The following is a 16,071-nucleotide window of genomic DNA, read 5'->3' on the forward strand; positions in this document are numbered from 1 at the left end:
TTTATTTCATTCATGCAAGCAAAAAAAACAATCTAAAAAATGCACAGACAATATAAAAAAGACACAATTCATAAAGTATAATTCAAACTGAAATTATGAGTGGGAAAAAAATCCAAGTATAAAGGATGAAAATGGCAGTAACACCATCAATGCAGACATAATATGTATGTGTCCATTGTTGCTCAGAGTCACCTGTGTGGCTGACTGAGGCACATGAGGATGACACCTCCAGACTGATGTGTGTGCCTCTATGTGAACTTGGAGTCACATGATGGACCATGTGAGAGACAAAGATGCTGTTTGACAAAGTAAAACGTCTGTTTCCTCTGCAGATCATAACACTGGGTCTGAGGTTATCTGAGTGTTAGATCATCTTCAAAGTGTGCTGTAGTTTTCTGTCACCAAGAAACAGCCGACTACTTGACGCTCCCATATCTCTGTGGCATCTGACTAGGTGCACTGTTTTGTACCTGCCGAGTTCCTGTCGGCTTAGTCACACACCCGAGGCTGCTACCGACAGATCAAATGAAAGTGCAAAATACATTTGATTGACGTTTTATTTCATTTAATCAAAAGAAGGTTACGTAGGAAAGCGATTACTTCATCAGCTAAAGTAAAGATCAGTTTCACATGATGGACATCTATCATAAATTGCATAATAGAGAATGATGTTGTAACTTAGATGAGTGATGAGATGCATAATGATTCCAACAAAAACAGGCTTTCTGTCATGTGAGAAGGAAACAATTATTTGATACCTCTTCACTTTTCAAGGATTAAAAGTTTCATATTATCTCACAAACAGACGCTTAGAAGTGCAACAGCTTGTGACAAAGTGACTAAAATTGAGTAAATAATTCAAGAGAAGTATGCACATGGAGTTTTTATAGTTCATATTCACACTGTAAATCAATGTTTAGGTCAAATGTGCGTCATTTGTGTTTATTCAATTATTTTTTTTCTGTGGTTTCTGCAAGTGGTGCCATTCAGCAGTCCTGTCGGGATGCCATAGTTACAGTATTTTTAAAGACAACGGTGAAGCAAAGCAAAAGGAAGAAAACTGAAAAGCTTTGTTGTTTAAATAGTTGCGTTGCACTGATCTGTGTCTCACTTACCTGTAGATTGACAGGAGCTCTTAATATCTCCGGGGGCCATCATTCTTAGGCTCTGCGTGGATATGGCAGCACATACCACACCATGTGACTGAGAACATCGCTGAAATGCCTTCAGCAGATAAGATCTGAAACCTCCATAGAGTCCCTCTGTCACATGTTCAACCACTTTAAGACAGCATTGTATCGTTTCTGCATTGATTAAGGTGAACGACCGCTATTTGTGCCGGGTGTTATGCAATTTTCTATTCTTTTATAAAAACCTATGAAAAAAGCCCAACAGCATGATCACTCATCGCTCTACTTCCTGTAGTATTCATATGTGATTTTTGATTATTCAAATTCCCCACAGGGTGAGCCTTTTTTTTGCTCGGGGGTATTTCAGCAGGGCAAATGCTTCCTGTGATAGTGTTTTAAATATGGGTTTGTGATTGAGCAACAATCTTCTTCCTCTCTATGCCACCCTGCCGTCTGTTATTATCTTTCAACTGTTGAATAATTTGAGTAATGTAGCTGTAGAGATCTTTAATAATGAACTAGGGATTGTTTCATGATTTCTTAAGAATAAAAATGGAAAACAGGAAGAAAGTACACGGTTCCACAAAAAAAGAGACTAAACTACCCACATTAGGGGCAGGATTATTATGTAACAAGGGTATTTATGGAAAATGTAACACATTCTTTTTCGTGAAATAAAAACTTGAATTCAGTTCAGTCTGCTCAAGGGTTTTGAATCTGGTGATCAGGACTCACAAAGGGGGTCCCAGGATGAATCTGAAGGGCAGGAAGATAATCAACAGAAGATGAAATTTATAAAAAAAAGCATTATTTTTCAGACTCCTACTTCTGCTGTTTTTCTTCTTCTTGTCTAAAAGAACAACAAAACAATCAGTCACTGGTTAATCTGGTGACAACCGGTAGACTTACGTAACGGGTGATGAAGAGTTCAATGTTAGATAGATATCTTTGTGTATCTGCAACCCTTTCATGGGTTTTCTCTATTTGTGCTACTATTACACTACGATTTAGCCTTTACTTTTACCCCACATGTGGGATTTGTTCAATAAAACTCATATCAGTCACATTTTGTTCTGGTATACTGGACTCTTACCAGTTAAATATAACACTAGTGAATGTGCAAGTTCAAATGGCTTTTGGTCAGGCTCAGAGGGATGAGAGGACTGCCTGGGTCAACTGGAACATGCTGGAGGCTGGTTATAGCATTTGGGTTAGGCAGAGAGCCTGCTGGAGGTATCTGGTTAATTCAGAAAGATGGAGCTGAATATTTTTAAAATCGAGATACACAGGACAGTGCAGTTCATCATAATACTGTGCTAACATCCTGAAAACACAAGCACGTAATATTTTTTTACCTATCCTGCAAAAATCATGCAACCTGTGTATTTTACCTGACAGGACTCTTATACCGGTGTGTATTTTCATTGACTTGTTCTTGTGGGCTTCTAAAACCTGCAAAGCCCAGTGATACATTGTATGTGCTACTGGGATTTTATTGATTGATTTTTATGGATTATCAGACAGGGAAAAAAATAAAAAATCCAAAGGAAAACATGTTAATGTGAAGGAACTTATTTCCAACATGGTCCCAATAGGTCAGAAGACAAAGACAAGACATTCAACAGAAACTCTAAATAACACAGTATGTACAAATACAACAAACATCATAATTAAACATATAAAGTTAAGTATGTACTATGAATCATGGTTTGACTCTTGAGCACATACGGGAATATCATCAGAGATGCGAATCTCAGCAGCGGAACATAATGTCTTACATAATGAGTTGAATAAGTTAAATGTGATGAAGAAGGAAAACAGATTATGATCTGGAATGTTCTTTGTGTCACAGAGATACAGCAGAGCCTCGACATATGATGAATCCCTGAACTGGAATCTCTTCTGTCAGATGATCATCAAGATTGGAAAACGCCACCAGAACACACACACACGTGGAGGAGGACACAAATAACCAGTGAACATGTGATGTACCAAGCAGAGAACATGTTTTTACTGTTCATAAATTATGAAAAGACAGAGCGTGCTTTCATGTAAATAAAACTTACAAAATAAAAAACTGAGGATGTTCTATTGTTCCTATTGAGCATCACTCATTTTGAGTCATACTGATATTCATTTTCTGTCACTGACTTATATCACGCATCCTCTTATCTCCAGGCAGGGGTGGACTAATGATTACAGCAAACTTGCTTTCCAGTGTAAGAGATATTCTTCAAAAATATTGATAGTTGCTAGTAGTAAAGAATTATTAACCCAGTGTGATGAATCAAGTCTCTTAAATTCGTGCGGTATGTAGAGAAGACCTCAGAATGATCTACCTTATATACCATCAAGTATACACAAGAACACTTGGTGACTTAGAAACTTAAAAACAATCCTCTAGAGTACATTCAGTTCCCCAGGGTCCAGTGTGTAACATTTAGGAGGATCTATTGGCAGACATTGAATATAATCTTCACAAGTATGTTTTAATTAGTGTTTAATCACCTGAATATAGGAATTGTTCTACGGATAATGCAGATCGCTTTCTAGGAGTTGGCCATATTGAATTGACATCTTTCTACAGTTGCTCAAAAAGGACAAACCAAACATTTGTTTAAGATAAGGGTGTTCATGTTTGAAGGGGACAGCGAGGCAAGGTAATTGCAATCTGCATCTACACTTCAAGCACAATGAACTTTAAAAAAACGTCCTTAAACAACACATTTTTCCCCAGCTGCTCCAGTGCAGGGGCTCAGTGGTTAGAAGCAGTATAAAACTGGAACAGTACATTAATGCTCAGTTAGCATTCTGTTAAAGACTATACTATAGCATAAACAATATATTGTATTTGAAGGACTCTATTAGTGGTTTTATGATTCATTAAAAACACTGCCATGTATTCTAATCAAAGGCGTACACACATACACATTCAGCATGCAGCTCTGGTGATTATGTAAGCCTGACTGACATGTGTGTTCACCCGGGACCAGTTTAATGCTTTCACAGACACTCAAAAGTTTATTTACAACGTAGGACTAAGTGTCTGTCAACAGTCATTATCTTGAGTGCAGTTACAGGTTACTGTAGTGGCACGTCTTTACCATTACACCAAGACCTGATTTTTTACCATGCTTTACATTTGTGATAACCACCTGGGTAACATTTTGTAATAATGGCTAGAAGTAGCCACATTAAAAAATAATGCCATATAAAGTTAGTCACTGCATCTAATGTCTGTACTCAGTCATTTTGTCACACATTATGCAAAGATCATTTCCTGCTGTAGTACCTGTTCTAGGAGGTTTTTTTTGCAGCTGTAGCTTAACTGCAGGTGTAAAGGCCAGCAGTGAAGGAGTGGTTTACCTGCTTTATCAACAGGTAAGATGTCCCCACCCCCTGTCTGTGGGCACACCCCTCCCAAAGGTCCCTATATACACCTGATGAGATGCTGCTGGAAGTCACATCAGCGCAAGGGCCTGGTTGAGGAGTGATCAGAGCATCTTCAGCAGACAGTCACCATGGGGAACTGTTGCAACAGTGTAGTCAATTTTTTCGGCCGGCAAAAGAACACCAATGTTCGTGTTAGTCTTCCGGCTGTCTGTTTTGTCTGGCAGATTGCTATGATTGTGCTGTTTGGAGTTTTCATCCGGTACGATGAGGAGTCAGACGCACATTGGGTAGAGTTCAAACAGGAAAACAACATCACCAGCGACATTGAAAATGACTTCTACTTCAGATATCCCAGTAAGTACAGCCATAGACAGCCTGTAAGGTAATTCACTTTGCAAATAAAGGTTACATATTTAATTGCAGGTATTATTTTGATGATCCTGTGTCAGTGATGTGTCACTCTGGTTGTTTTCCACTGATGGCAAATGGATGACTATGATTCATTATTTTCATCCCACTGAAAATATAGTTGTACATACAGATATTTTCTCATAGATGCAACTTTTTAGAACCAGATTGTAGTCATTTTACTATCTGGTTCTAGATTGTGACAAATTTAATAACATTTAGTTTTAGGGACTTAAAGCAATTGTATGTATCAGTATGTTGTGCTGATTATGTGGCTGCAATAATATCTTAAAGCCAGTAATACATTTAAGCAAGTTAAACTGATAAAATCTCAACACACAAGAACAAACAAAAGCATAAATTTCAAAATCTATAATTATTAATAAACTAAAGAAAGATATTTTTGTCAAAGCTTGATACATTTTAAAATTCTACGAATATAAGTAATTGCATGCCATTACACCTCGACAAAATGTATTAATTTATTTCCCTCTCTCTAGGCTTCCAGGACGTCCATGTCATGATCTTTGTTGGATTTGGTTTCCTCATGACCTTCCTCAAACGATACAGCTTCGGTGGTGTGGGCTTCAACTTCTTGATCGCCTCCTTTGGTCTGCAGTGGGCTCTTCTCATGCAAGGCTGGTTCCACTCCCTCGACCCGGCCACCGGAAAAATCTATATTGGTGTAGAGAGGTAAGCCAGTAAATTATGCAGCTTTTTCAGTCATTTAGTAAACTGGAGAAATGCTGGGGGTTGCACAGGTGAATTATGCAACTTAAAAACTGAAACCTGTCAAGATGAACTAACTGTAAATGTGGATAGGGGAGTCTGACTTTAGCCATGTTCTTTGAAGAGGTACTTTTGTCACAGCAGTCACTGCATGTTTTTGTCTGGTCCTGTCAGAAGTCCTTGAGGCAAACCTGTCATTCTTGTCGTCGGGTGTCATTTCTACTACTGTGTACACTATGTGAAGTACAAATTCATGATCGAGCTGTTCCAGTTTGTCTATTTTAAGTGTGGTTACCTTGGATGTTGACCTTCTCTCTGCCCATACCTATCACCTTCTCTACATTTTATCATAATATATTTATATAATTTACTATTTATGTTTCTTGGGAAATACAACAGCATATGTGAAGAATGTTGTTTAAAGCAGAAGGAGCTGCGTGATGCTTCACTATACACTCAGACACCCAGAGAACAAACTGTACTCCTGTGCTGGAATAACACTATCTGGCCCCAAGGTAAACACTGTGTAGGAGGAAAACACACAATGTGAGCACAATATTTACTAATCTACAAGACAGAGCCACATCAGTAGGTTATAATGCAGGACCTGCCTTAGTCGATGTTGTACTTTAGTCGTGCCAATTCCTTAGCAAGTTTGCAATTCAAATCATATTACCAAAACCAACTGAAATACACAAACCTTTGGACTTTTGGAATGTCAGGGAAGTTTCCCACTTGGCCCAGTCCAGCCTTGCTTTGACTCCTCACAGTGCTTTGGTGCATCGTTTATCGCTCTTGGTCATTTAAGTCTCCACTCAGTCAGACTTCTTGACGTTCTCTTTGTCCCCCACAGTCTGATCAATGCAGACTTCTGCTGTGCCGGCTCTCTGATTGCCTACGGTGCCCTCCTGGGAAAAGTAAGCCCTGTCCAGCTGATGGTTGTCACCTTATTTGGCATCACACTGTTTGCTGTGGAGGAATACATCATCCTCGACCTTCTTCATGTGAGTCTCATCAAACACAATCATCGCACTGGGGATTTTATTATTGTCCAAGGGGACATAATTTTCCTTCAAACATTGCAATTTCTTTTTTTGTGCTGCTCATTCCCACAGTGCAAAGATGCTGGTGGCTCCATGGTCATTCACGCCTTCGGAGGATACTATGGTTTGGCCATCTCCTGGGTCCTCTACCGACCGAACCTACACCAAAGCAAACGCCTTAATGGATCCGTCTACCACTCTGATATGTTTGCCATGATCGGTGAGTGACCGCTGACTTATATTTTAAATTTCACAGTTCATTTGTCATATCTATTATTTTATATTCATCACCATCAGGCCTGTCTGCTTGGTTGTAAATGTATTAATTTTAATTGACAGGTACACTGTTCCTGTGGATGTTCTGGCCCAGTTTCAACTCTGCCATCACGGACCATGGCGACGGACAGCACAGAGCAGCCATCAACACTTACCTGGCCCTCGCTTCCTCTGTTCTCACCACCGTGGCCATCTCCAGCATGTCTCAGAAGAGAGGAAAACTGGACATGGTAATGCTATGTCACTGAAAAACGTCAAACCTACAGCGAGTCATGTAAGATATGTGCATTTCTCACGACTAACATGCTTGCTTTACCTGACAGGTGCACATCCAGAATGCCACCCTGGCAGGTGGTGTTGCCATGGGAACAGCAGCAGAGTTCATGATCACTCCTTATGGTTCATTGATCGTGGGTTTCTGCACAGGTATCATCTCCACCTTTGGCTACCTGTTTGTCACGGTGAGCCTGCAGTCTTTTGCCTCCTAACTTTTGATCTGAGAGAACTCTGTGTTGTGGCTCTATCACTGCAGAAGTTAAGAAAAGGAAGAAGAGAAAAAGAGGAATAAAAAAAAAACTCAGAAGAAATATGAAGGAACCAGAATGAAAAGTAGAAGCAAAAATAAACCAGTAGGTTATTTTACAGGAAAATAGCTCCATTATAAGAAAAGTGGTGACTCATGTCAAGAGCAGTTACTTTCATGATTAGATGTAATAAGGAAACAGGCCAGAAGCAAGTTATTGTGACACACCTCAAAAAGTTATTTTAAATGCCAACCATTATTGCGTTTGGTAGTCATGTCTCTGTTTTATAATGATGCATTTTATAATGATGCATTCAATTTTAACTTTTTTTTTTTTTAACTTTTAATAACCTGAAATAAAGTTGAAAAAAGAGCAAAACTGGTAGCTAGATAGATACTGAATGACCTTGACACAGAGGTCATCAGTATTTGAGAATTTGAGGATTTTATATTCTATAATTGCATGCAAACCACACTTGGTATGTTTTTATTATATTTACTTATATTTGACAGGTTATAGGCCAAACAGTTAATAAAAGATTTTAAAATGTCCATGGTGTGGAGAAATAACATTTATACAAGATCTATTTTCACAAATAAGTGAAAATATAAACTATGAAAAGACTAAATAATGTAAAAAATTACAGAAAATAGCCATTTTAGGGATAACTATAAAGGGCTCAAAGAAAACAGAATTTGGACTCATGACCTCAGTATTTTTAAAATCATGGATATGGCCTTGGCTTCAGATCAGTCAATAATGGATGATTTTGTCATTCGCAGCCCTGCTTGGAGAACTCTTTAAAGCTCCAGGACACATGTGGTGTTCACAACCTGCATGCTGCACCAGGGATGCTCGGCGGCTTTATAGGTGCCATTGTTGCTGCAGCCGCCTCTGAATCTGTCTATAGTAAAGAGGGGTAAGTTATTAAATACACACAGACAAACCTGTTTGCTGACTCCAACATGGTAAAAGAAAACAGTGACATGCCCAGTTTTTAGGCATTGTCTTCATCTATGTGTACAGATTAAGCACAAAGACATGTGCAGGTTCTACTTGAGTTTTGAGGTAGAAACTAGTTTGGGAACTGACTTGGCAACACTTTTTTCTCCTGTAGGTTAATCAACACATTTGACTTTGAAGGCGAATTTGCAAACAGAAGTCCAGGGACCCAGGGAGGCTTCCAGGCTGCTGGCGTATGTGTGGCAATTGCGTTTGGACTTGTTGGAGGAGCGATTGTCGGTGAGTTTGAAAACTGCATTGTGTACAAGACTAAGGAAAACAGTAATCTTACTACATCAAGCAGTCTGTTTCAATTATGTTAAGATAAATCAGAGGCAAGAGGATATTTATTACTAAAGCACTTTTAAAGGTATTTTTAAGGTATTTTTTTCTCCAAACACACACACACAGAAAAATAAGAATGATTGTTACCGAAAATAGTATCTGTACATGTCAGTTTGAAAAGTTCTGAAGTCTTGATTAATGTTAGATTTTCTCTCTTTAAAGGTTTCATCCTGAGGTTCCCGATTTGGGGCGACCCTGCTGACGACAACTGCTTTGATGATGAAGTTTACTGGGAGGTAAGAGTGCATTTCTACCACTAGATGGTGTTCTTGCCCTTTAAGTGGTAAGAAAAATGTCTGATCCCATGTGTTGGTTTCAGGTTCCTGAGGAGGAGGAGACCATCCCTCCTGTCTTGGAGTACAACAACCACATGATACACAAACACCAAGACATGTAAGCTCACTCATACTTACACACATGCTTATTTACTGTTCCCCTCCCTCTCATGAATTCTCATTAAATGTGATTTCCTTCTGTTTGTTCAACAGATCTGAGTCAAACTTCTCTGTGGAGCAAAGTTAAAGCAGCACAGTGGATGATTGACCCCCCTCATATCACTTTGAACTTGATACAGCTGTGAAACAACACTAATTTATGAAGGAGCCACCCTCAAAAATTGGCATTTCTACAAAAAAGGAAGAATATTTTGCCATATTCTGCAAGTCTTGTCTCACAACATTTACACCTGATACATTTGTCTTTAAGATTACGGTAACGCTGACCAAATATCATACGAATAGAAAAATAATTCTGAATCAAAACTACATTTATTTTCTCTTTCATTTTGGAAGAGACTTCATATAATTTGCAGATACTTCATGACTGGAAAATGCCCTGAATCCAAGCAGTATGATGAGAAGTCAAAGACACTTTGTTTATGCTATATATGCTGACTATAACACACAGAAGAACTACATTTTCATGAATTTGGAAATGCTTTACTGTACGCTTTTATCTTTATCATATAAAACAGTTTAATATTTAATGTTATGCCTTCTAATTGCTGAATATTGTAACTGATGTTTGCCATTTTATTGCATATAAATGAAGAGTCTATATTGTAATACAATATATTTAGTTGTGCGTGTAAAAAGAAAAAAGGCATTAATCATAGATATTTGTGAAAACCAAAGTAGGCAAATTTTGAGTTTGTTTAAAATGATGCATAGGTCTTCGTAAGCTGTGTGTACATATGATTAAATATTTTATTGCACATTATTTGTTTGTTGCATAACTGATTTGTTCTTAAGGTGGAAGTTTTAAATAACTGCAGTAACTGTGATATAATTTCCAGTGAGTTGGTTGCTACAGTGTTCAATGTTACCTCCAATACAGTACATGTGATTGTATGTGACAATCTGCTTGTTGTATTATTGATGTATTTTCAGATGTACACTTTCATAAATCACATGTAAGAGGAATTAAACAATAACTTAATATTATTGTATTTGCACTCTAATTGCTCACATTTTTACAAGACATGATCAAAATGAACTAATGCCAAAGCTAAATAATTCCAATACTCTTAAAGTGTAATAATCATCACACATGCCTTGAATAAGTAGAATAAATGACAATCATGATGTGAGAATTTTCGTTGGTAGTCTTCAAGTAGCCTAAATAAATCATCAAACGTGAATAAAGCAATAAATTAATGGAAAAAACTGACAGCTTAGTTATCTATTTTTGTATATTCCTGACCATTATAATAACTTACTTTATTGCCTTACCATAATGTGTGGCATATTATTCAAATATTATTTTTAATTAATTAAATTAAAATATAAGAAGAAACTATCCAAAATGATTAAAAATAAAGTTTAACGACAAAGAAGATTCCCTCATACAATTTTCAAAGTAGAACTAGAAAGTAGTAATAGTTCAGTGCTTGGCTCGAAGTATGGAAGCTGATGGATCGATAAAACAGGAAATATGAACAGATTAAATGTGTGGAAAAGAAGGAAAAGTTAACACCATTGTACTACTGCAGGAATCAAATAAATTTTTGATTTAGCCAATTGATCCATGTTTGTTTTCAGGCTGTAGTCCAGAGTGTGCAGAAAAAGACATATTAAAGCAAGCTAATGCAAACACTGGTGTGTGCAGACAACATGATTATGAGCAGAATTCAAAACTCCTTTAAAATGAACGTTACACTAACAAACTAGAGTTGATTGAAATTTAACAAGGCATTCCCTTTACTAAATACTTAGTTACTTAAGTTATTGGTATTTGGTGTTATCTATTTCTGAGTTGTACAGATTTAGCTGGTCATGGTATTCACATCAATGTAACACAGTATGTTGGTCAGTTACAGTTACAGTTACTCCCCCTCTGTCACATTTACATTCAATAATTAAAATACAAGATGGGGCCTCAAGATCAGATAATAATATAGGTGTATATCTTTCATTATATATTATAAGTCTTGAATTAACTTTTGAAATTAAAATAAAACCATAAATCTCACAAATTGTTAAATTTGAATTGTATGAGTGAAACCATATAATCCCCTAGAGTTTAATTTAGGACCTGTTAATAATAATAATTATTATAATAATAATAATAATTAATAATTTTTAATTAAATAATTAATTACTGTTCTTATTTGATTTAGTCTTGTTTTTAATCATGTTTAAAATCAGGATGCTCAATGTTTAACCTAGGGGGTAGCTTCCTAGACATAGATAATAATACATTACTATATATTTGTAATTACATGTCCCATTCTTTCCTCTTGATCATGATTCCTCTATTTCTCCACATGGTGGCGGTATGAGGTAAAGATTGATGGAGAATCAATCAATAGATGCTTTTCTGATGTTAAACAGAGGTTTTAGCCATCCTACTCTTTAAACACTTACGTCCTTAGAGAAATAGGATTAAGACGTGTGTGTGTGTGTGTGTGTGTGTGTGTGTGTGTGTGTGTGTGTGTGTGTGTGTGTGTGTGTGTGTGTGTGTGTATGTGTGTATGATACGTCCCGGTGCAATTTTTAGGATCAACAGTAGCCAGTGTTTTAATTTGACAACCAAAGGTCTTAAAAGTAAGAACAACTTACTTACAACTTTGCATGCAGACTATTTTAACACCAGTGTACTAACATATAATAAACATAAAGATGCTTATATTTCTCATTTCTTCTACACATCATAATTTGCCTTTGACAGTACTACAGTATTTAGTAAATACCAAGCTGATAATTGTAAATTATTTCAAAGAAGTTGGAATTTAGTTAAATTAAATTGGAAACCTGATTTACTAATATTTTCTTGAATTCTGACCCCTCTGAAGGACTCTTCTGACCACACAAGGGCTCTCATGCAGCATCCGGTTTAAATGCCTGTGACTTTTCATAAAGAAAAGCTGATGAATGTCCCTGACTGCTGAGTGGAGAATTATCTTCACCTCTACAACAGCAGTCCACAGCTTCATGTTGACTTGACTTAAGGTGTAAGTTTGAAGAGTCAAAGAGGGTTAAACTGCATCCTTCATGGGCTCGTTTGTTGCCTCCAGGACTCCGGTCTCCCTGCTGCCTTCATTATGATGGTAATGAGGCCTGGACAGGCCAGTCAATAAGGTCATTTCCTGACCAGTCACTGTGACATTGATGAACTCTAAATATACTGGGTGGACATGTGCTTTGCGCTGGTCTTGTCAGGTTGGCTGGTGGCAGAAGTTTTATTGAGTGAAGAGGTCTCTAAAAAGGCCTGATGGGGTTAAACAAGTTAACTGTGGAGTTATCTGTAAAAACACCGCTGGGGTCAAATACCTCAGAGTCATTGTTTTTAGTACAATGAAACACAACATTTACATTGTGTCATACTTATTTAATTGTAGGTTTATATAGTCTAGCATCCATGTGATGCTAATAACATGACAATGTTATACTAGGGTATCATTCAAACACTGGAGCTGAATTTGTTTTAGCTTGTTTTGGTTTTTGGACAGTATCTACACAATGTTGAGAGTTACTAGTATGTCACATTGTCATTGTCATGTCACATTTTGATTATTTCTCACTGAGCTTTTAATGTTCTTCTAATTGCTTATTGGCAAAACAGAATAAAACATCTTAAACCAAATACAAATGCCACCAATTTTAAATACACCAAAGTATTTTACAAAAAGTTGTATAAAAGCTTTTGTGGCTCCAAAGGGAACTGTGTAAAGTCTGATTTGGCCTCAAGTGATGTCACTTGAGTCACCATAAGTTGGGGTTGAAGACTACACGTTTGAAAATGAAAACAACCTCGGAAGTTAAAGAAGTAAGCTAACTACACCTCTGTAGCCTGCTCCTCATGTCTGCTCAAGGCTACATTAGTTGCTACTAGCATAACACACACAAATCCCAGACCAAACTGTGGTGGTCAAGTAGCATTGTGGGTAATGTAGGTTCCAGGTTTTTGCCAGGACGCTCTTATTCTTCTGGATCAATTTTGAACCTTTTTTTAAAAAACATACTGTCCACCATGTTTCAATCAATGTTATAGGAGAGCGATGCTAAATATATGTGATACTCTTAAGTAAATGCTGAAACCCTCCGTAATGTTGAATGTTGATCATCACTGTTTTTAAAAGATATCACATTTTCTGCAGCACACAAAAATGTGGAAGGGTTTTAATAAATGGTCTTAAATTTTAATATTTTATCAAAAATAAGTTGACATCCTGAGACCTGATGGGAAACAGACAGACTGCAGCACACTGATTGATTTGCAGCCTTTAATATCGCAGCTGTGTCTTCATCAGAGTCAAAATCCTTTCACCAAAATAATCAGAATTTGACAAGGAAACAGACTCAAATCCAGTCATTTCAGAAACTTCAATGTTTTATATGATTTATTTCAGGGTCCAAGAGGTTTGAGACAGAACCACTGTAACATAGATGTTTCTCTTAAATCACAGTGCAGACAGGCCTGCCCTTACAGGGACCTGATGCTTGAGGAGAGTGGACGTAGCTCCTCTTGTGAATCATATGACCCTGGGGAGAGTGTTTGTGAAACCACTTGGTCTGCTATTGTCCTCCTGGGACTGGCCTCCTCTGAAAAGCTGCAGAAAGCCTGTAATCAGATTAAAGGTTGCTGGGAAGGGGGAGGAGGGATTTTTGAGGAATAGCGAAGAGGTCGTGGAAGTTCTCTAATCAGTACCTGCCATTGAAGTGCAGAAGAGGGGCTAAATAACGCAGCAGGAGGGGAGGCGGGAGCCAAGCTGGAGGGACAAATTGGCCTGTTGTTGGGGGGGGATAATGGGACAATGAGGGAGGGGAGTATAATCAGTGAGTATAGAGTGGGAGAGAATAGGTGCAATGGGAAAAGGAGGAGACTGAAGAACTCCAAAGGCGGTGGCCTTGTCCCATCCTGCCCTGGCAATTATATCACCTTTGTGAGCTGATTGGAGCAGGCTGCAGAGTCCATCTGGGCTTTTAGATGGACGTAACAACCTACATTTTCTCACTGTCCTCGCCGAGCGCTCTCACCGGGCCACTGAGTGACATATCAGGGGCTCTTGTGGTCTAAATAAAAACTCATCAGCGCACTCCTGAAAAAATCCCGCCCTTCAAGAGATCCACAGTACCTAATTGCCACATGACAGTGCCGATCATTAGTCACATCTCCGTGCTTTCACTCAGACCATTTCATTATGTTATCTCATTAGAAAAATGGCTGAAGATATTTATTGTTCTTTTGTAGAGGCACTCTTCTAGTTCTCATGACAAGCAAGCAAAAGTTTGTTTATGCAGTGAATTACGTTGAGCGATAACCTTGTAATCTAACCAATAAAAATTTAACTCCGCACTGTCCAGAGCTTGTAATGCTGATGTCATATCACAAGACATCCCACTGAGCGCTGAGCTCCACCGATCTCTCTGTAGGATCCATTGTGATTACTCATCAAACGTCCATTGCCCGAACAACAGGCATCACTAAAGGCCAATCACTACTTTTTTATTCAGTTGACAAGAGTCCATTTGTTGGGGTCAAAGGGGAAAATCCCAGGGGGGAAGACCTCTCTGCCAGCACTGGTGAGGAGGAGAACCAAAGAAATCACTATTCATAGCGGGGGAGTGCTTTGATTCGGGCACAAAGGCCACTAGTTCCCTGCCTAGATTGAAAGAAGTAGAAATCAGAGCTGCTTTAAAACATGTGCAAGCCATCCACACTGAATGGTTTAGCTAATTAGGTGCTCCACCTGCCTCTGAGCCCTAATTAGTGCGTAAGAGATAGTATTTGATTGTGATAAATAGGGAAATCTCGATATAACATTATTTTCCTGCTTCTTTATTACTTATTACCAATATGTGCGTACAATTAAACATGTAGGAATGACTACAACATTTCACATTTTCTTTGCATAATGTTTCACATACAGACACTGCAAAGAAACGTCCCATCCCAAGGAGATTTTATTATTGGTTACATTTTGGTGTACATTGCACTTAGTGCAGTTTTAAGTATCCCCATTACGGGGAGAAAGTGCAGAAAGTGCAGAAAATGCAGACACATAAATTCTACAAATCTCAGACAGGTCGTGTAGACACAAATTACATCTATGAATTTCTGTTCTTGTTAGGTCTGTCACATTAACAACATTTGTTTTTGTTGAAATTAAGTCTACTGTATTTTGGCTTTGTGTAGAGAGACATGACGGCGATATTAAGCACAGTTTATGGTTATATATCGTCGTTTCTGGCATATTAAATTCACCCTCCAACTGCTGTAAACTTGAGTGCCACTTGAGTGCCAGAGGAGTCCAAATTAGGAAACCTCAGGGCTAATAAATAGCAATTGTCCCAAGAGACTTAATACCCTTTATGTCATTGCCCTTTATGGTATTTGACAGACGTCCATAAAACTAAGATATGTTGGGATGTAATGGAAATAAAATAAAGTAAGAATAAAGACAGACAGCAGCAGTGTTGGGTTAGTTACTCAAAAAATGTAATTACTCATAATCAGTCCCCCTTTTCAAAAGTAATTACTTTACTTATTCCCTGCCAACAGTAATTAGTTACACTACTAGTTATATTACTTTTCTGCTACTCCCCACAAAACTGTGGTAATATTATTAATATTATTACTGTAATATTATTTCTAGCAATGACTTACTGCCCATTATTGTTCAACTGGTCAGCAGTAAGCAGTAAGAGAGGCTGATTTTTGAGTGTGAGAAGGCTGGGGCTGTAACTGTCCCTTCACACTACCCACATTACTAGTTTCTAC

The 16,071-nt window shown here is 37.9% G+C and overlaps 1 protein-coding gene across 1 annotated transcript; it reads left to right on the forward strand.

Annotated features, from left to right (window-relative positions):
- Positions 1–4,574: 4,574 nt before the first annotated feature.
- Positions 4,575–10,292, forward strand: rhcga (Rh family, C glycoprotein a). Its single transcript, XM_051380496.1, has 11 exons — positions 4,575–4,877; positions 5,432–5,624; positions 6,514–6,664; positions 6,776–6,923; positions 7,043–7,209; positions 7,303–7,440; positions 8,286–8,422; positions 8,621–8,745; positions 9,013–9,086; positions 9,170–9,243; positions 9,339–10,292. The coding sequence occupies exons 1-11, from the start codon at positions 4,652–4,654 to the stop codon at positions 9,370–9,372; spliced, it is 1,467 nt and encodes a 488-aa protein (XP_051236456.1). The 5' UTR covers positions 4,575–4,651; the 3' UTR covers positions 9,373–10,292.
- The last annotated feature ends 5,779 nt before the right edge of the window (positions 10,293–16,071 follow it).

Source organism: Dicentrarchus labrax, unplaced genomic scaffold (assembly GCF_905237075.1).
Source record: "Dicentrarchus labrax unplaced genomic scaffold, dlabrax2021, whole genome shotgun sequence".
Classification (NCBI taxonomy): Eukaryota; Metazoa; Chordata; class Actinopteri; family Moronidae; genus Dicentrarchus; species Dicentrarchus labrax.